At 39.1% G+C, this 20,940-nt stretch overlaps 1 protein-coding gene across 28 annotated transcripts in view; it reads left to right on the top strand.

Moving 5' to 3' along the window:
* The window catches only part of SAP130 (Sin3A associated protein 130), a 72,142-nt gene that overhangs the window by 8,697 nt on the left and 42,505 nt on the right, over positions 1-20,940 (top strand). For 20 of the 28 annotated variants that reach the window (XM_081581082.1, XM_081581094.1, XM_081581084.1 and 17 more), the window contains exons 5-12: positions 270-381; positions 1,378-1,502; positions 3,119-3,243; positions 11,230-11,377; positions 11,541-11,631; positions 11,836-11,940; positions 15,585-15,726; positions 17,904-18,025. In XM_081581082.1, coding sequence (XP_081437208.1) covers positions 270-381; positions 1,378-1,502; positions 3,119-3,243; positions 11,230-11,377; positions 11,541-11,631; positions 11,836-11,940; positions 15,585-15,726; positions 17,904-18,025 — 970 coding nt within the window. Of the gene's footprint in view, positions 1-269; positions 382-1,377; positions 1,503-3,118; positions 3,244-11,229; positions 11,390-11,540; positions 11,632-11,835; positions 11,941-15,584; positions 15,727-17,903; positions 18,026-20,940 lie in introns of all 28 variants that reach the window. The other 8 variants (XM_081581079.1, XM_081581091.1, XM_081581080.1 and 5 more) reach the window with 1 other exon arrangement.

Below are 20,940 nucleotides of genomic sequence, written 5' to 3' on the forward strand. Positions count from 1 at the left end.
AATGTGTCATCAGTGACAGGGATGTAGCAATAGCTAGACCCAAGGCAGCTGATGGGTCCTCCCTGTCACCACATGCTTGCTGGCACAGGTCATCATGCAATATGCTATATAAAGAAAACTAAATGTCCTGTCCCTTGGATACTCACTATCTATAAGGAACAACCCAGCCCACATTTAGAGGCAGCTGGCTTCCTAGAAGCGATGCCTAAGCACTCATGGCTAAGACCAGACACTTGGAAATAACATCCCACCCATCCTATTTTTTGAAGGGACATCCCAGTAACCTGCATCACATCATGACTACAAATGTACAGATGTCTATCATCCGCAGCAATGCTCCTGGGCCCCCTCTTCACATTGGAGCTTCTCATTTACCTCGAGGTAAGGCTGCATGTTTTGTTCAAACTCTTGAAATGCAATGACAGGTATACATTTGGTGAAAGATACAGTAACACAAAGCATATCCAGAATGAGCTTTTTGAAGCTGCAGGACAGGAAAAATAAACTTAGATAAATGCACATTTTTAGCATGGCCCAATAGTTGCTTATTATAGTTGTATTAATAAGTATGTGTCTGTGTGTAAACTTAAAGCAATTCAGATTTTTAGTATGGTCTAAAAATTGTCCTTTAGTAATGAGTAGCTCCTAAAAGCTATGGTAGTGTAAACATGGTCTTCATTTTTAATAAATAAATCACAAATGTAAATACTGAGCATTTTTGAAGTTTAGTGGAAATGGTTACTCAAATCTCTTTGTTCATATGGGAATAAGCTGAATTTGTTCTTACAGTTACATTCTAATAGTTTGTACAGTATTAAGTTTAGTGAGAGTTTTCAACTGCTTGGTCAGAAATTGTCACCTTCTATGAGAGAGGATAAAATTATTTTGGCAAAAGCATGCTAATGGATGCTCTCTCTTAACATACCTTAGTGGTTCTCAGAATGAGATTCAGATAATGCAGGGAGTCTGGTGAGGTCAAAACTAATACATGTGCCCTCTTCTCAGTGCTGACATGGGCACTGATGGTGCAAAGGCAGTGGTGGTTCAAGTGAATGCAACTGTCTGGTGGTTTAACTGCTTGAGCCTTGGCCTGAATCAAGGTAACAGCACTATGCTGTGATTCACTGCTGTATACTTGTAGTTAAAAACAAAAAGCCAGTTTCATTAAAGAACATCCTTGAAGAAGCAATACAGATTATTAATCTCAATCTCAGCCCTTGAATGCATATTTTCTTAATTTCCTATGTGATGAAATGGGAAATACACATAAAACACTCAAGCTAAATACTGACATACTGAGCTTATAGGGAATATAATTGCAGCTGTTTAAATTGTGAGCCCAGAAGCCATACTAATGAAAAAATACTCTTTTTCCAGGTGCAGCTGCTGCTGCAGTGATGTCCAGTTCTAAAGTAACCACGGTCCTGAGGCCGACTTCCCAGTTGCCAAATGCTGCTACAGCTCAGCCAGCAGTGCAGCACATCATTCACCAACCAATCCAGGCACGCCAGGGTTGTGGGTAGTCAGCCAGCAAGTGTTAAGGGCCTGCTCTGAGTTATTCACTCTGCTGGGCACTGTATGAGTCCTTAAACTTTAAGTGACTTTCGATCTAGTTGCCAAGACGTAGAGAAGGCTGAATTATATACAGTGTCATGTGGTCTGCTGTGAGAATTTAGGAGAGAGGTAGGGAGGCAAGGCTTTTTGTTGGGATGGGTGTGGCAGTGGGGATTCAGAGAAGTGAAGAGGGAGTGAAGGGAGCAGTGTTCTGAACAAGGCAAGAAGGTTGGTGGTTGGTTGTACACAGTATGGAGGAAACACTAGTTAGAACTAAGTAATTCTAATTTGGATAGGGATATGTGAACCTGTAAACATTTTGAGCACATTTTTGTGCACATATGTATGTGTTTTGAAGAAGACAGCCCATGCCTTTCCACTTTTTTCAAGGAAATCTGTGGCCTCAGTACTACTGAAGTATAACATATTACTGTGTGGTACCATGTCTCTAAATTTGAGACTCTAAGACAGAGTGTAAACTTGGTTTTTTACACTGTCGAGAGCTACTGCATTTTTTAAATATAGCGATATATGATCAAAGAAATACCTCTGAAAGTTTAATTTGGCTGAACTATATACAGTGCCTTTAGGGTCAAGGCTGGTAGTATGTGTGAAATGGGTTTAAGATAATACGGGAAAGTGCTGATTAGAAAGCTGGGTAAGATATATCTAGCCTAGAGTTTTCACATTAAAACAAAAGATCTTGCTGGCTAATAAAACACATTTGGAGACTAGATTAGAGCCCCAGAAGTATAATGTTAGGAAGGATTGGAAAAATAAGAGAACCAAGGTAAGGAGCCGGCTAGTGAGGAAGCCAGTACGGCAGACCCAGTGTGAGACGGCAGACCCAGTGTGAGACGGCAGACTGTGAAGGCAGTGCAGTGGGTAGAGGTCTGCAGGTGAGACCCAGATCAGAAATGGCCAGAGCTTGCTGAGCTACCTGCATGTGTCAGGGTCAGGGAAGAGGGGCTGCTCTAGAGCTCAGATGATGGAGGGAGCTGACAGCAGACAAGCAAGGGCAGTCCGGTGTGGAATTAGTTGGCAGATGAAGATTTGACACACGGATGTAGAAGTAAGGGCAATATATCCATATGAAAGCATCTGGGACCCTGCATCTTCTGGTTAAAGAATGCTGTTACCAGGTATTCGCGTTTTTAGCGTGAGAGCCAGTTCCATCCAGTTCTGAGTAGACCCTCTGTGAAGGATTGTATAGTCATAAAAAGTGTCTACTCTTGGACTAGCAACAGATCTGTGGTAACTAGAGCTGAAGGGTTAACTTCCAGTTTGTACTAATAGTAGGACAAAATTTTGAATCTGGTCATATTCGAAAAGGAGGGCTTTGTGTACTGTCCAGTCAGAGTTGGGTTTTTTTGGACAATTCTGACTCTTCGCCTTCTAACAACCTATCTAAAAAGAGTTCCTTAATGAGAATGGTTAGAGTTTACTTTCATTTGGATATAAACATACTTATTTAGAGGCCCAGGTTTCACATTATACTTGTAGTGTTTAGCATACTTTATTTCGCTTTTTAAGTGAAGTATTTTTTTTTCTCTTCTCTTGGTAGTCTCGTCCACCTGTGACCACCTCTAATACCATCCCTCCTGCTGTGGTAGCAACCGTGTCAGCCACCAGAGCTCAGTCTCCAGTCATTACTACGACAGCAGCCCATGCCACTGATTCCACACTTAGGTATATTTGGGGATCTGAAGATCATCCATCTTGTCATCTTCCCTTCTTATCTCCTATTTTCTCTTCCTTCTTTCATTCCTTCATTCGACTCAATATTTATTGAGTGCTTTTTTTTTTTAATGAGCCATGTAGTGTTCTACATACTGAGGTTAAAGCCATGAACAAATAAAAAGAAATTCCTGCCCTCATAGAGTTTCTCTTTTTGAAACTATGACTGGAGACATGCAATTGAAAAATATATGTTTTTTTAGGTGGCAGAGATTGCTTTGGGGAAAAATTAGGTAAGGCAAATGGGATTTGGAGTGACAGGCTGTGCAAGGGGCTTACTATTTCATATAAGGTGATCAGGGAGGGCTTTGTTGATAAGGATACATTTGAACAGAAAATGGAAAGATACAGTAAATGAGCCCTCTGAATGTCTGGGATAAGAGTATTCTAGGCAGTGGGAACAGTAAAAGCAAAGGCCCTGAGATAGTGTGTTTAAAGGGAACCTTAGCAGAGTTTGGAGCAAAGCATCACCATAATCTGAATTAGCTGTATCAGCCTGGTTGCTGGAGAGAGTAGGTTGTGAGGAGGCCAAGTTAGAAACATTGTTTAGAAGGGGATGGCAGGAATCCAGAGAGATGATCATTGAAGGTGGGAAGACATAGTTAGATTCTGAATAGAATTTTGCAGGTAGTCAAGAGGGTTTCTGAGGAGTTATGTATAGGGTTATGGGAGAATGAGAACAGTCAGGATTATGCCAGCACTGGTTGGCTCTGTAGCTGGGAGACTGGAGTTGCCTTAACTTGAGATGAGGAACAGGGTGAGGAATAGGTTTGGGGCAGGAATTCCAGACTTTGATTTGGGGCATTGTAAGGTTGTACTGACTTCTGAGCCCCCCAAGTGGAGATGTTGAGAAAGGTTAGTATATGAATCTAGGGTCCATGGAAAAGTTCTGGAGGATATAATTTAGGAAGAAAGCATGGATGAGGAAGAAGTTTTTGAGAGAGAAAATGGCTCCCAGTTGAGAGGTCTGTTGAGGGAGGCAGTGTTCTCGAGGGAAAATCAAGATTCATTAGGGCAGGAAGATGGTGGATATATTCACAGAAGAGGTTGAGAATATAGGAGATTTCGCTAAAGGCCGATTGTGAGTCCAGAGGGTATAGTAGAAAGATTGAATGTTTGAAAAATGAAGATAGTACAATTGATTTACAAGCCATACAGGGAAAGAGTCTGGTCAGTGAGGGATGGTCACCAGTGCTTTTTGTGAATGACTGAGTAGGGATAAAGACACGATGGTATTTGTCCTCACAGCCTTCACCATGAATATGCTTGGAGGGCCATGGGGGAAGGCAGTGGGGTGAGTCTTCCCAGGAGCGTGCAGAATTCCAGCGGTCTTTTTTGATTCTTGCCATTGCTTATGTTGGTGCCAGGGAAGGGGCTTTTGGCAGTGTAAACAAGAAGTGATTCACTGAACAAAAGAAGGGGTAGTGGACGTGTAGAGCAGAGCTGTCAAGAACTAGAGACCATCTGTAAGACTTGTTGGAAACAGTCTGAGATGCCTTTTTGGTTTCTTCCTTGTTTGACCAAGTAAATGAAAAAGAGGCAAGGGAAAGAAAGCAGATTTTAGAGAGAAGGTTGAGTTTTGGGATACTGAGTTTATCTGTGGAATAATCAAGTGGCTGTGGCAACAGGTTATTGAAGAGATGTCTTTGCTGAGATACAGGATTTTGACGTCATTAACATAGGCTGTAGTTAAAGCTTTAGGTAACTGAGTCTATCCAAGGGGAATAAATATAATGAGAAGAGGGCCTGGAACAGAACTCTGAAGAAAGTAATAGTTAAATGCAGAAAAGTGCCTAGGACTTAACTTTAACCACTACCTCTGTCATTTACTAGTTGTGTAACCTTGTGTGTTAGTCACTTAGTCATGTCTGACTCTTTGTGACCCCATGAACCATAGCCCACGAGGCTCCTGTGTCCATGGGATTCTCCAGGCAAGAACACTGGAGTGGATTGCCATTTCCTTCTCCATGTGTAACCTTAGGGAAGTTTTAAAATTAATCTAATCCTTAGTGCCCTCTTCAATAAAAAGAAGACACTTTACTTATTGGTAATAGACTATATTGTCTGAGGTACAAAGAGATAATAATTGCCCACCGTAAAATAGATTATGTGTCATTCATGTTAACTTTATAGTACCTTTAAAACATTAATACATTCAGATGGTGTGAGGAAATTCACAAGGTATAAATGTGTATACAATAAAAACTAGAGTTAGATTTTTTCTTTAAACTATGTTGAATTATTTGTCTTTTTCAGTGTATTGTGTTTTTACTAAAAAAATGGATGTTGAACTTTTTCAAACATATTTTCAGCATATAGCACTATATCTTCACTTATAAAACAAATATTTGTTGTGTACCCCCTCTGTGCCAGTGATTACTCTAGGCATTAGAAATGCACTAGGAAGTTAAACACATAAACTGTAATGATCAAATGATTTTTTTCTATTTAAATGATCCATAACTGTGATAAATTTCTAATGTTTCAGTTCAGTTCAGTCACTCAGTCGTGTCCAACTCCTTGTGACCCCGTGAACTGCAGCATGCCAGGCCTCCCTGTCCATCACCAACTCCCAGAGTTTACCCAAACTCATGTCCATTGAGTCGGTGATGCTATTCAACTGTCTCATCTTCTGTTGTGCCCTTCCCCTCCTGCCCTCAATCTTTCCCAGCATCAGGGTCTTCTCAAATGAGTCAGCTCTTCACATCAGGTGGCCAAAGTATTGGAGTTTCAGCTTCAACATCAGTCCTTTCAGTGAACACCCAAGACTGATCTCCTTTAGGATGGACTGGTTGAATCTCCTTGCAGTCCAAGGGACTCGCAAGTCTTCTCTAACACCACAGTTCAAAAGCATCAGCTTTCTTCACGGTCCAACACTCACATCAATACATGACTACTGGAATAACCATAGCCTTTACTAGATGGACCTTTGTTGACAAAGTAATGTCTCTGCTTTTTAATATGCTGTCTAGGTTGGTCATAACTTTCCTTCCAAGGAGTAAGCATCTTTTAATTTCATGGCTGCAGTCACCATCTGTAGTGATTTTGGAGCCCCCCAAAATAAAGTCTGCCACTATTTCCACTGTTTCCCCATCTATTTGTCATGAAGTGATGGGACTGGATGCCATGATCTTAGTTTTCTGAATATTGAGCTTTAAGCCAACTTTTTCTCTCTTCTCTTTCACCTTCATCAAGAGGCTCTTCAGTTCTTCTTCACTTTCTGCCATAAGGGTGGTGTCATCCGCATATCTGAGGTTATTGATATTTCTCCCAGCAATCTTGATTCCAGCTTGTGCTTCCTCCAGCCCAGTGCTTCTCATGATGTACTCTGCATATAAGTTAAATAAGCAGGGTGACAATATACAGCCTTGATGAACTCCTTTTCCTATTTGGAACCAGTCTGTTGTTCCATGTCCAGTTCTAACTGTTGCTTCCTGACCTGCATACAGGTTTCTCAAGAGGCAGGTCAGGTGGTCTGGTATTCCCATCTCTTTCAGAATTTTTCACAGTTTTTTGTGATCCACACAGTCAAAGGCTTTGGCATAGTCAAGAAAGCAGAAATAGATGTTTTTCTGGAACTCTCTTGCTTTTTCGATGATCCGGCGGATGTTGGCGATTTGATCTTTGGTTCCTCTGCCTTTTCTGAAACCAATTCTGACGTCTAATTCCCTTTAAATTCTAGAGAGAGATGGTGGACTTCCCTGGTGGTCCAGTGTTAAAAATTCATCTTGCCATGCAGGGCATGCACGTTTGAGCCCTGGTCAGGGAACTAGGATCCTAAATGCCTCAGAGCTGCTAAGCCTGCATACCACAACTATTGAGGCTGTGTGCCATAACTAGGCAATGAAAGATCCACATGACACAATGAAGGTCCCACGTGCCACAGCTAAGACCTGATGCAGCCAAATAAATATTTAAATTCTAGAGACAGAAAGTTTAAACAGACCAATTTCCATAGAAAAAAATAGAAAATTTCAAACCACTATCTCCCAGAAAATCACCTGGCCCAGATGATTTCATTGAATTCTACCACACTCTAAAAGATCCAATAAACCCAAGATAATTAAATTAGTTCAAGAACTGGAAAAAGAAAGGAAAGTTCCAAAGAAATTTAAGTAGTATGTCTTCATCTGTTAAATAAATTCAGTCCTGTCTTCCAGTTCTTTGATCATTTTTTTGTTGTTCTTCATGACTTACTTGAATAAAATTTAGTCTCTTTCAGCAAGGGCTTATAGATCTAATATTTTGAATTTTCACGTGCTCTAAATTGTTTCCCAGATATCCTTATACTTAAAAAATAGTTTGGCTGATAAAGAACTTTTTTGGTTCCTGTGTTATTTTTTCTTTTAAATTTTATTTATTTGTTTATTCATTTTGGCTGTACTAGGTCTTCATTGCTACACATGGACTCTCTCTAGTTGGGGTGAGCAGGCTTCTCATTGCTGTGGGTTTTCTTGTTGCACCACAGGCTTTGGAATGTGCAGGCTTCAGTAGTCACAGTTCATGGGCTCTCGAGTGTGAGCTCAGTAGTTGTGGCATATCTGCTTGGTTGCCCTGCAACCTGTGCAGCCTTCCCAAACCAGAGATTGAACCTGTTTCTCCTGCAGTGGCAGGCAGATTCTTAACCACTGGACCACCAGGCAAGTCCTGGTTTCTGTATTTTTTTCATGAGTATTTTATAGATATTTTCCCTCTGCTTTCTAGTGCTGAGTAGTCTGTAGCCTGATTTTTTTTTAACCTTGTTTGTCTTTGAATTTCAGAAACTTTATTAGGATGTGTTTCACCATTACCATTATGTATCAGTTTGTTCTGGAACATGATGTGCCTTTTTAATATGTACCGTAACACTATATTTATGAAAGTTTTCATGAATTGTATATTTATTCAGTTTTGTTCTATTTTTTGGGGGTGGGTTGGTTCAGTTCAGTTCAGTCGCTCAGTTGTGTCCAACTCTTTGCGACCCCATGAATTGCAGCACCCAGTTATGTGCTTGTTGGATCTTTTTGCATGACTTCCTTGTCTAATCCTTTTAAACTATTTTTTTTTCCTCTCTTGATTCTGTTTACTTTTCTCTTGATTTTTTCTATCCCTTACCAAACTTTCAGCATTGTGTCTCAAGTTCTGCTACTAATTTTGCCTTCATTCCTGAAACAGCTGAATGTTTTTTTTCTGTTTCTCTCTTGAGTGCTGCCCTTTTATTTTGTTTTCTTTTGTTGTTGTCACTTCCAGTGAGCTCTTAGATCTTTGCTTTGCGTTTTCATTTCATAGAAGCAGGTATGTCATTAAGTTTCTTTATTCATGGCACAATTTCCGTCTGCTTGGTGAGAACATTTACAGTGGACATCCTCATTTCTGTCCACCTTTTTTCTTGCACCGTCTTTAAATAGATACTGTGCTGGTTCTTTTCTGAATCCTCATCCTTGAATGAACTTACTCTGGACCAACCAACCGTCTGTAGTTGGTTCTTAGAGGTTGAGCTCTATACTGGGTTAGAAGTTTTCCTGAAGACTCAGGATGCTGTTTTGAGGGGTTTTGGCCATTACTTCTCTCTTGCCAGTGAAAGTGCACTGCTGAAAATGGCAGTTTCTCTCTTCCTGAGTTTCACCACACAGTTTCCCTGTGGAGCTGATCTGTATCTGTGTAATTCCTAGTTCATGACTTGCCTCTTGGATCTTGAAACTGGTCAGGGTCCAGGTTCTACTTTAATGTCATCTCCCACTGTTAAAACCATTTTGGTTTACTAGGTCAGAATATGCTCCTCACTTTGAAGAATGATACTGGATCTTATCTCTTAAATGCAGTTTGTAAACTTGTTCATTAATATCCCACTGGATCTGATTTTAAAGCATTTTGAGAGAGGATCCCTATGGTGAAACCATTGCTTAGTTTGGATGCATGAGATCCCAGTCATACCACCCTTACAGCTTAAATGTTCGTGTTTTCTTCCTCCTAATTTATATTCACATGGTTCCAAAAGCATAAAAAGGTGTACAATAAGGAGTATCACTCCTCTGTCCCCCATCTGTTAAGTTCCTATGCTCCTTTCCCTTTGTCTTTGTAAAGTAACGTGTTAATAGTTTTGGGGGTATCCTTCTAGTGTTTCATAACTGCAGTTGAACTCAAATGCAGTTCTTAACTTTCATCCTTTTACCCCCAAAATTTTATAATTCATGTATTCCTAAGCTGCTCTCTTACTGCAGCTGGCTGCGTGTGAGTCTCATAATTCATATATTCCTCTTTGGGTTTTTTTTTATATACATAACAACATATATTGAAAGTTTTCCACTTCAGTATGTGGAATTTCATTGTTCTTTTAGGAGCAATATGATGATCCATTGTATAAAAGGATTTGAGGTTTGTTTCCTGTCCTGTACTATCATAAATAATATTACAGTGAATAACTTTATACTTAGGTCATTATGCATGTGTGCAAGAAATCTGTAGGATAAATTCCCAAAAGTGATCACAAGGTGAATGTGATTGTAATTTTGATATCTGTGTCTTAATTGCCTTAGGGTTTGTACCAATTTACACTGCCTCCAGAATATTTAAAAGTCCCTGTTCCCTTACAGCTTGAACAACAGAGTACACTGTCAGTTTTGGGGATTTTTGCCAATCTGATAGATGAACGATGCTAAATCAGTGTCTTGTAAATTATCTCTCTCTTCCTCTGATTAAGACTTAGAGTCTTTGCGCTTTGTTAAGGGGCCATTTTTGTTTTCTTTTTCGCAAACTGCCTGTTCATATCCTTGGCCTCTTTTTTTATTGGACTGTTATTTTTCTCGTGGATTTCTAGGAGCTGTTAGTATATTAAGATTACATTTTCATCTATGAGTCTTTTTATGATACTTTGCTTGTAGTGTGTTTTAGGTTTGCTTATTTGTTTAGAGTTAAGTTTATTGATCTTTTATAGCTTTTGGATTTTGAGACCAAAAATCTCAAATTTTTGTTAGATTGTTAGAAAGCTCTCCTCCACTCCAAAGCTATAAAAAAAAATTGTCTTTTTCTCATTTTTTTTTTCCCATTAAACCTTTCATTATTTTCATATTTATCCTGGTGTACTGTGTGAAAGTAGGGATTCAGTCTTATTTTATTCAAATGACTACATAGTCTTCCCAGCATCATTTATTAAATAGCCCATTCTCCCTCTCTCTGATTTGAATTCAGCTTCAATTATCTTACCATTTTTGTAATTTCAGTAGCTTGCTGCCAGTTAATTTGATATGCTGTCTGTGTTGATATCCCTTTCAGTTATTAGGCATTCATAACTGTAACTTTATCGTGTGGTAAGGGATGATATAAAACTGGGGGAAGACAGAAGTGCTTCAGGGATCAAGGTTAAACTTCTGTTAATCAGGGTTTTCTGTAATCTTCCCTCATAACAGTTAGAACCTTATCTTCACTTTGTTCATAGAGTGAGGTGTGTTGATTATAATAATACTTGCTCGAGATTGTCAGAGAGTGTTGATTATTAATGTTGAAGATACTTAGATGACTAAGGATTAATTTATTTGGTTCATGGGCTTCCCAGGTGGCGCTAGTGGTAAAGAACCCACCTGCCAGTGCAGGAGACATAAAAGACATGGGTTTGATCCCTGAGTGGGGAAGATCCCCTGGAGGGAGGGCATGGCAACTGACTGCAGTATTCTATCCTGGAGAATCCCATGGACAGAGGAGCCTGGCAGGCTACAGTCTCTAGCGTTGCAAAAAGTCGGACACGACTGAAGCAACTTAGAACGCACATATCTTTATACCTTTCCAGATGAGTCTTACAGCAGTTTAAGGAGAGAAAATCGATGGGCAGTTAAGTTTATTAGTTCACCTGTGGACTTCATAGACATGTGAAAAAGTAAAACTCTGACTATGATCTAGCACAAGACTGCCTGCATTGCGTCTGGAGAAAAGTCATAGATTGTCATGTCTTTTCTGTCTTCCCAGTCGGCCAACTCTGTCTCTCCAGCATCCACCGTCTGCAGCAATTAGTATTCAGCGTCCTGCACAGTCTCGGGATGTGACAACAAGAATCACATTGCCATCTCACCCTGCGCTGGGCGCACCGAAACAGCAGCTGCATACCATGGCGCAGGTAAAACCAGAGGTGAAGAGCCATCTCTGTGATGTGGGTAAAACCAGAGTTGTGCAAGTCTGGCTTAAAGCCTGGCAATGTTGGAGGGAATGGTTGCTTTTAAAGGGGATTGAGTGGGAGAAGTTCTTGTTTATAATCGTGTTGTGGGCTATTCCCCACACAGAAAACGATCTTCAGTACTGGCACACCAGTGGCTGCAGCAACAGTAGCTCCTATTTTGGCAACCAACACCATTCCTTCTGCAACCACAGCCGGTAAGTCAGCAACCCTGCTCTTTCTGCCAGGTAAGGAGGAGGCATAAGTTGTGGGTTCCATTTTTACTTCTCAGTTTCAGGCAGAGAATGAGAATTAGGCTAGAAAAATTCTCGTAACTTTTCCCAAAATCTTGGGATTTTGAGAGCGTGTAATATATGCAGAGAGGCTGTTGTTTAAGCATTTCCCTTTCTCTCTTGTTCCAGGATCAGTGTCACACACACAAGCTCCCACAAGTACAATTGTTACCATGACGATGCCTTCACATTCATCCCATGCTACTGCCGTGACCACCTCAAACATACCAGTTGGTAAGTGTCATGCAACGTGCAGACAGAAGCTCACCAGGAATTTTTCAGCCCATCTGACCGGGTCTTCATATAGATGGCTAGTGTTGACTTTTTTTTATTGTTAATTTTCAAAGCAACACTGACTTTTAACTTTGAATATCATTTGACATACAGATTTGGATTTTTGATGGTAGAGCAAGAAAAGGTAACGGACAAAGTAAACTATTTTAACTCCACTTTGGACTTACTCATCAAACTTTGCCTCTTCTATGTGTACCTTTTAAAAAAATAAATTAACTTCATTGGTAAAAGTTTGACAGGAACAACAGGAAAAGCAACAAAGAAGCAAAAATCAGGAATGGAAGGAACTTGTACACTTAATAGGTTGTTCAGGAAAAATCTCTGGGTGATGCAACAGTGGGAATAATGCTAAACCTCAAGTCGCTTCCCCGAGGTTCTTGTCTTGAGTGACACCCAAAGTACTTCATGACCATCCTAAAATTCCTTCCAGGCTTTGTTTATTACGTGTATATTTTCATTATTAAAAAATCTTTGAGGGATTTCCCTGGTGGTCTAGTGGTTAGGACTCAGTGCTTTCACTGTCAGGGCTTGGGTTGGATCCCTGGTCAGGAAATAAAAATCCTATAAGCCATTCAGTGTGGCTGAGAAAAAAAAAATCTGTAAAGTTTTTGGCAGCCAGGCTTGAGTGATGGAGAGAAGAGACTGGCAAGCTTTTTCCATAGGGCCAGATCATAAACGCTTCAGGTTCTGCAGGCCTCATGGGTGTGTGCAACCACCTAGCTACGGACAATATGTAAACAAATGAGTGTAGCTGTGTTTCAGTAAGACTTTTTATGGGCATGGAAATTTGAATATCATATCGTTTTCACATGTCACAAAATATTCTTCTTTTTAATTTTCCCCCAGCCATTTAAAAATGTAGACCTATGGTTCACTCATGGGCCAAAACAGGCATCAGCAAGGTTTGGCCTGCGAGTTGCCAACACCGATCCTCAGAGCTGATAACGCACTTCAAAGCTTGCAAGGCAGAAACTGTGGTGTGTGAGGCAGAACACTCCCCTCTTTAACCCACATGTCACAGGTTTCAGATTGGTAGTGTCAGCCGTGCCCTGGCTCTGTAACAGTGCGTGTGCCATCTTCCTTTCCTTCACTCATAAAGGTATGAGACAGCTGCTATCTTTGTAACATACTGTGCTTTTCAGAGTAGAGCTGCCTTTTGTGAGAGTACGTACTGACACACTCAGGCCTGGTGACCACACACACAAGTGCGACTCCCTAGCCTGCTGTGTCCCAGCTCAGGTGGGCCCTCCCTCCCCACGTCCTTCCTTTGTACATGTGACAGGCTGTAGCTTCTACAGCCCTCTTAGCAAATGATGAGGGCACGTTTCCAGAATAATGGTAGGACCCAGGAAACTCTTGCTCCTCTTTCAGAGAAGCCAGAGTACCAGCTCCTAAATTGGTGTTCAGCCCCACAGAACGCTTTTAGCGAGAGAATACTATGGTCTTTCTCACGTTCCTGCTCACTGTGACTTGGCATTGGAGAGCCCAAACTTCTTTCCCACCCCTCTGAATTTAATATCACCTTTGTGAAGTTTGGGGGTGGGGTATCTAGCATTAAAGCACTTATGTTGAAAAAGATCGCTGACTGTTCCATGTTGCCATTTCAGATTGTTTTCTGGCTATACCTCACAGTGTCATCAGTCACCCTCAGCACTGTGTAAAGTCAGAGCCAAGCCCATTCTTTTCATTTTTACAGTTGAGAGTCTCACTAGGGAATGTGTAGCTATGAAGAAAATCAGACCAGTAAAGAGGAGCTGTGTACCCTAGAGGAGCTCTCTGGTTGTGTCTTGAACCCTCTCCGTGAAGAATTATTTAGAGATCAGTTTTTATTAATGTCACTGTATCTTCCTAAGAGTAATGCTGTGGAAGTAAACTCATCAAAAGAACCAGGAGACAATGTTCATTCATTTGGCTGAACCTACCAACTTTCTGCCTCTTCTGAGTATTAGTGGTTATATTCTCTAACTCTAGTTTGTGGTTATATTCTCTAACTCCCTAACTCATTTATGTTTGACTTTTTACCATTTACTAAATTTTAGATATGAAAATCATTCGACAGAAGTGTCCACACAGATTTAAACATCTGCCACTTAATGTGATTTTGTCTAAGTTCCATCAGGATTTTTGCTCTAGTTTTGTTTTCCTCTTGTGTAATAATTCAAATATTTGTTACATCATAATAGGATCCCTGTATAGAAGTGCCTCGATTGAGAAGGGATACCTGATAAGAACCCTCAGAGTATTGATTTTCAAGTTAGGGGCATAAGAGGTGTATTAAAGCCACCTAAGTGGCTTTTTGTGTCACTTGCTTTCTCCAGGTGAGATTAAGTATTGGATTCAGCCATTGTTAATAGGAAAGTATTGGGTCAGGGGAAAAAAGTCTGATTAACCGTAAGCATAGGTTTCCTTCCTGCCATAAATGCCTGTTTCCACTAGAATGACATCCTTATTTTTCTTCACACATGACAGTGATCTCAATTAAGTGATCATGGTGTTCAGAAAATAGGAATTATCTTTGAAAATTGCCCCAATTTATGATTTCTGCTTTGTGATTTTCCTGAAGGTTTTTTTTTTTTTTTTAAATAATTGAAAACATGATTTTTATTTAGGAAAAAGTAAAAATATTATTCATGTATGTGTTTGTGGTAACCAGCTCTGCTTAGCTACTCTGCCAAATGACAGCTACTTCCCTATTGGAAGCATTATTTTTTCTCCTCCCTTTAATGGGCATACTGACAAAACAAGGCTTAGTTGCTTTTTTACTCAGCACAGACTCTACTTACTACTGATGAAAAGTGCATCATGCCAACTTCTGTTTGCATTAAACATCAGAGGCCATCCTCAGTGGTGAACTTGGGCATCCCACCTGTCTTCCTGCAGAGACTTCCCCAGCGGCCTGCGTCAGAGGGTCGCTGGGCATAGCGGGCAGGGGCAGGGTGCTGATGTTCAGTGTGCTGTTCTTTGGGTGATGTGGTGACATCATCCCAGTCTCTAGTGTGTGTGCCTGTCATTGGTGTGAGTTGAGTCTTTATATAGGTGGAATTAAATTTGAAAACTATTATTTTTATTTTTGCCATAAAATATGCAAAATCACAGGACACCCAAGAGACTTTAAAAATTAAATGGTCATCTAAAGAAGCCTTCCTCATAGATGAGAAAGCTGAGCTTGAAATGATCTCATTACTAATTAGCTACATTATTACTTATTAGCTATGGGCCCTAGAGAAGAATCAAAGGTATTTGCCATTTCTGTATTCACTTTTTTTTTTTCAAGTTTTCTCCTTTTAAAAAAGGTCTCCAGGAAGCCAGGTCAGGGGGAAAGGGCCTGCTTGCTGATGTTTTTGATAAAGTATTAATATTGAACCCTGCTTTGACAAGTAACAGTTGTGAATGTATCAGTGTATTATCGATTGAAATAATTCAGTTCAACCCATAGGTACTCATCTTTTCATTTTTTCTCTTGATTAAAAATCTATGCTTCTTATTACCATTTGCATTCTTAAGATTGTTACTGGCGAAGAATGTTTTGGCATGCCAGTAGAAGCATTTGAGCAGTAATGTAATTGGATGATACTTTTTTGTAGCTAAGGTGGTGCCTCAGCAAATCACACACACTTCTCCTCGGATCCAGCCTGACTACCCTGCAGAGAGGAGTAGCCTAATTCCCATTTCAGGACATCGAGCCTCACCAAATCCTGTGGCCATGGAAACCCGCAGTGATAATAGGTAGGAGGGAATGTGCCCCATCATGTCACCAATTGTTTTGCTTTTCCAGTAAAACAAATTATCCCAGAAATATGGCATATATTTCCTTATTTTCAAATTTACTCCTGAAAATCCAATACATTGTGTAATTTCTTTAATTTTATGAAGGAAACTATGCTGTATTTACTCAATTCTCCTTTTGATGAATGTTCTAGTATCATTTTTTTTTGTCTTGTGTATTTCTTGGTTTAATTTATTTTGAGCCATTTTGAATGTAAGGGTGACAGCATCATGACCCTTTTATACCTAAGTATAATTTCCCATTTTCCTCCAGAGAACAAAACTGTTCTTATTTAACCACAGTATGGGTATCTGAAATGATTCTTTAGCATTCCATTCTCTTTCATACATTGACATTTGAGAAGAGTATGGATTGGCCAGTTGTTTTTGCAGAATATTCTTCAGTTTGCTCTTGTTGGATTGTTCCTCATAGTTAGATTCAGCCTGTGCATTTTTGGACTGAATACCATTAGGTGATAAGCTCTTCTCATTGCTGTATATCACAGAGCTCATGCTCTCCTGTTCTCCCATTATTGGTTATGTCAACATTGCTTCATGAAGTTGATGTGTGTCAGATTATTCTACTATAAAGGTCTATTTCTCTTCTTTGTAAATAACTAATTTGTGTGGAAATACCTTGAGACTACAGATAGCTTACTCCCCAATAAATTTTCACTCAGTAGTCTTTGCTTCTATTGATTATTGCCTGGATCTGTTGATGCTTGCAATATGATGCTTGCAAGATTTTTTTTTGATCATTTCCTTTATGTTTATCGATTGGCATCTTCACGTAAAGAATTTTATCAATCCTCTTATTTCTTTTGCTATGTATTTTATTTTTTAAAATCCACATGGGCTCATGGACTTGGTTTTGTTTTTTATAATTATAATCCATTACTGTCACCTGTTTTAATGCTCAAATTGTCTCCAGGTTGGTCCTTGGGAGCCCCTTCGGACTAGTTCCTATGGGTTTTACTATGTCCTGATCATTCTAGCCCTTCCTTACTTCTCACCACAACAAAATACTTGAAGCTCCTCTTGAACTTGATCTCTCTGAGCCCTGGAATCTGCCACTTTTCCAAGGAGCCCTGGTTCCTTTTCATCATTTAGAACCAAGATCTAGGCATTAGATCTGTTTATCTTCACTGGATTGTCATTTCTTCTAGGCCCTTTAGCAGGAGAGGTAGGAAGCAGATAAATTTTTAAAACTAGTACATTTGGGTGCCTCTGGCTCAACCCCACTACCTGCACCATTCTGTATTTGTAGTTCACTTCTCTTGCCTCACAGTGAGAACCTGGCAAAGTGCATATGAAGGAATTTCATAATTGGATCATTTTTAAATACTTTTGTTTGATTATTATGGTGTATAGAAATGCTTATTTTTTTATAATTGATTTTTTTATTTTTAATTGAAGGATAATTGCTTTACAATATTGTGTTTGTTCCTACCAAACATCAACATGAATCAGCCATAGGCATACGTATGTTCCCTCCCTCTTGAACCTCCTTGCCACCTCCCTCTCCATCCCACCCCTAGAAATGCTTATTAGTTTGGGCATTTTTTGTTTGTTTTTATCAAAGTATGGTTGATTTACGGTGTTTTGTTAGTTTCTGGTATACAGCAAAGTGATTCAGTTATATGGATATGTATACATTTTTTTCCCATATTCTTTTCCATTATGGTTTATTATAGAATATTGAATATATTTCCCTACACTATATAGTAGGTCCATGTTGTTTATTTTGTATATAGTAGTTGGTATCTGCTAATCCCAAATTCCCAATTTATATCTCCTCACCCCCTTTCCCCTTTGGTAACCACAGGTTTGTTTTCTATGTCTGTGAGCCTGTTTCTGTTTTGCTCATTTGTATCATATTTTAGATTCCAAATATCGATGATACATGACATTGGTCTTCTCTGACTTGCTTCACTTAATATTGATAATCTGTAGGTCCATCAGTGTTAAAATACTACTTTCTCTAGGTCTGTGTCCTTTGATATAATTGTTTGGGACACAATTTGAGAAATGTTGGTATGGCAGTTAAAAGTATGAAGAGTTTGTAGGTGACAGAACCATTTGAAGGGAGAGAAGAAAATAGACCATTTTGGTTCATATTATCTGTGTTCCATCTGTAGACCTTCTGTTCCTGTTCAGTTCCAGTACTTTCTCCCAACGTACCCGCCTTCTGCATACCCACTGGCTGCTCATACCTACACCCCAATCACCAGCTCCGTGTCCACCATCCGACAGTATCCAGGTATGAACCCCACTGTTACAGCGGCTTTTAACATTTTAGTTTTTGCAAGCAATGAGATAGAAATTGATCAGTGGGTATTTCTAGTATGAATTTAATGATTCTAGCTTCAATTTTCAGATTCAGATAAGGCTAAAGTCTAAAGCTTTAAGGTTGTAAATCACCATTTCTATGACTTTAAAAAGTTTTTACTTGTTAGTGATATTAGCATGATTTTATCCCACCCTGAGGATAATTATATTAACAGTTTTATTATCCCTTAAAATGGTAGTGCAGTTAAAAATGAAGAAAGCTGTACTCTTATGGGGCGTCTGTTTCATGGGTTGTTCGTTGTGTTTTTAATGTTAGCCCAATTATGCTCAGCATTCACCATCCAGTCTTGTTAATAGTGTTCTTTTTGCCAATCCAAAGTAAACAATACTTAAACTGCAAGGTTTGTATAATCTTTTGCTGTGAGACTTCAGCTCACAGCTCACTTTAGACCTGAGAAAGCCAGGTTATCAGATTGTAGCCATTGTCCTTCTCATGTGCCTCTGGGGCTGCAGCCAGGGCCGCCTGTGGCCATTGGGCATTTGAAGTGGACCTGGCACAAATGAAGAACTGAATTTTTTGTTTTACTTAAATTAAAATGAGTGAAATTTCAAATATGTTTGGAACAACTTAGCAATATGAAACTACTTTTTGCAAAATTGTCAATTTTATGGAATCAAAATAGAAATCAAGTATTTCTGATAAAAATTTAGTCTCTGAATTGAAATGTGATTTGAGAGTAAAATATACCCTGAATTTTGAAGACATAATATGGAAAAGAGAATTTATTTATAACATGTTACTAATAACACTTATTAAGATTATTATTTTAAAATTATCATTTTTGGATATATTGAATTAAGATGTGTCATAAAAATTAATTTGGCCTATGTTTTATTATATTAATGTGGCTACTGGAAAATTTAAAATTGCGTGTGTGACTTATATTTTTGTTGGACAGTGCTAATCTAAAGCTTTCAAACACTGGGATGTTTAAACAGCTTTGGAAACAGGTTCCTCCACCTCTACATTTTTTGTGTGTGTGCTTTGATTTTCTTTTTCTTTTTTTTTTTTTTTGCTGAGGGTGGGGGAGGAGATGTTTGTTTTTAAAAACTTTCTTTTTAAAAGGAATTCATAACTGTTCTTTATTAGCAGTCTTATAAAGTAAAATCTTATTTAATTGATTGTTGCCAAAAGTGGGATGCTAAAAGTATTGTAGAAGCATGTCTGTGTGTGAGTATGTATTACACTGATTGCTGAAAATTTTGAGTCTCTTTATCAGTAATAGCACTTGCCTTTAGGTTCCTTCCTTCATCCACTACCTCAGCCAATTGATACTTCGCTAACAGTGCAGTTGTTTTGCCTTTCTGGAGAAAATATCAATAATTCATGACCACTATGTATTTCTCTGAACGCTAACCAACTGAAAAGAGCATAGAGTCTCTCTCTTGAGCTAGAGCTGACTGTGCAGACACTATCACTTATGTATAAACTTTTATTGTGAAAATCCTTCATAAGAACACTGTCTGAAGTATTGGGGATCCTGCCAGTCATCTGTCTCTACATTATTCTTTTTTCACCTTTGCAGTAGCCCTGATGGACACTAACACAGAAAAATAAATGGCACAATCAGTACTTTATTTCTTCCAGTATCAAAGCATCATTGTTGGTGCAGATGAGAGGTAGTGTAATGTTTGTCAAACATATATAAGTCTACACATGGATGGACACAAACGAATAAATCATTTAGAAACCAGCTAACAGTATCCTGTTTTCAAGTATCATGAATTTATTAGCTTATTTTAAAACAGATATGTTTAAGTCAAGAACAGAATGGGAAAATTTGTATATTAATAGGCTCTGATCTTGCCAAATATGGATCACTTTACTATATAGTTTATGGTAATTAGAACAATTGTTCGTGGTCTTGGTTGCTTTTACAGATGAGATCTTTCTGGCCTCTTAGTTATAAGTTAGGTGGAGAGATGAATATGTAAGTCTAGATATATAACTATATATAACCATAGGGCTTCCCCAGTGGCTCAGTGGTAAAGAATCTGCCTGCAATGCTGGAGATTCAGGTTCAATTCCTGGGCTGGGAAGATCCCCTGGAGGAGGATAGGCCAACCCACTCCAGTATTTTTACCTGGAGAATCCCATGGATTAAGGAGCTGGGAGGGCTACAGTGCATAGAGTTGCAAAGATTCGGACATGACAGAAGTGACAGCACGTATATGTAACTGTATATATATGTGTGTGACTGTAGGTATATAATCTATATATTTTGCAAGGAATTGATCCCTCTCATATTGTTCCTGAAAATTCACTTGTTGCAGAGGTGTTTTCCATTTCATTCATTTATTCATTCATGCATTAATTAATTCCACAAATATTTATTGAAATTCTATGTAAGATCCTATGCTAGCTCTGTTTTTAAAATTGACTTATAAACAGATGTTGCTTTCAACAAGCTGAGAGTCTAGTAAGGAGATGAGATGTGGAAAGATGCTATAATATGCTCAGGCTCACAAGAGAGACTTGAGCAAAGCCACGCTGTTTCTGAGGTAAGAAGTTATTTCTACTTGAGAAGGTCGGGTTGGAGGTCAGGAATGATTTCCTAAAAGAAATGACATTTGGGAAGCGTCTTTCAGAATGGATAGGGCAGAGCCATGGTAGTACTGGAGAAAAGCACATTTCTGTCTGTGAATAAAGTATTAGCTAAAATATGTGCTTGAAAAAACAGAGTGGTTTTGTTTTGGTGGAAGCATAGTGTGAGTGAGAATGCAAAGTGTGGAATAAGATTAGATCTTGCTCAGTAGTAAAGAATCTTAATGTGCAGGAGATGCAGGATCAATCCCTGAGTTGGGAAGATCCCCTGGAGGAGGAAA

The sequence above is a fragment of the Giraffa tippelskirchi genome, chromosome 3 (genome assembly GCF_054371585.1).
Source record: "Giraffa tippelskirchi isolate mGirTip1 chromosome 3, T2T-mGirTip1v1.2.pri, whole genome shotgun sequence".
In the NCBI taxonomy this organism is placed as follows: domain Eukaryota; kingdom Metazoa; phylum Chordata; class Mammalia; order Artiodactyla; family Giraffidae; genus Giraffa; species Giraffa tippelskirchi.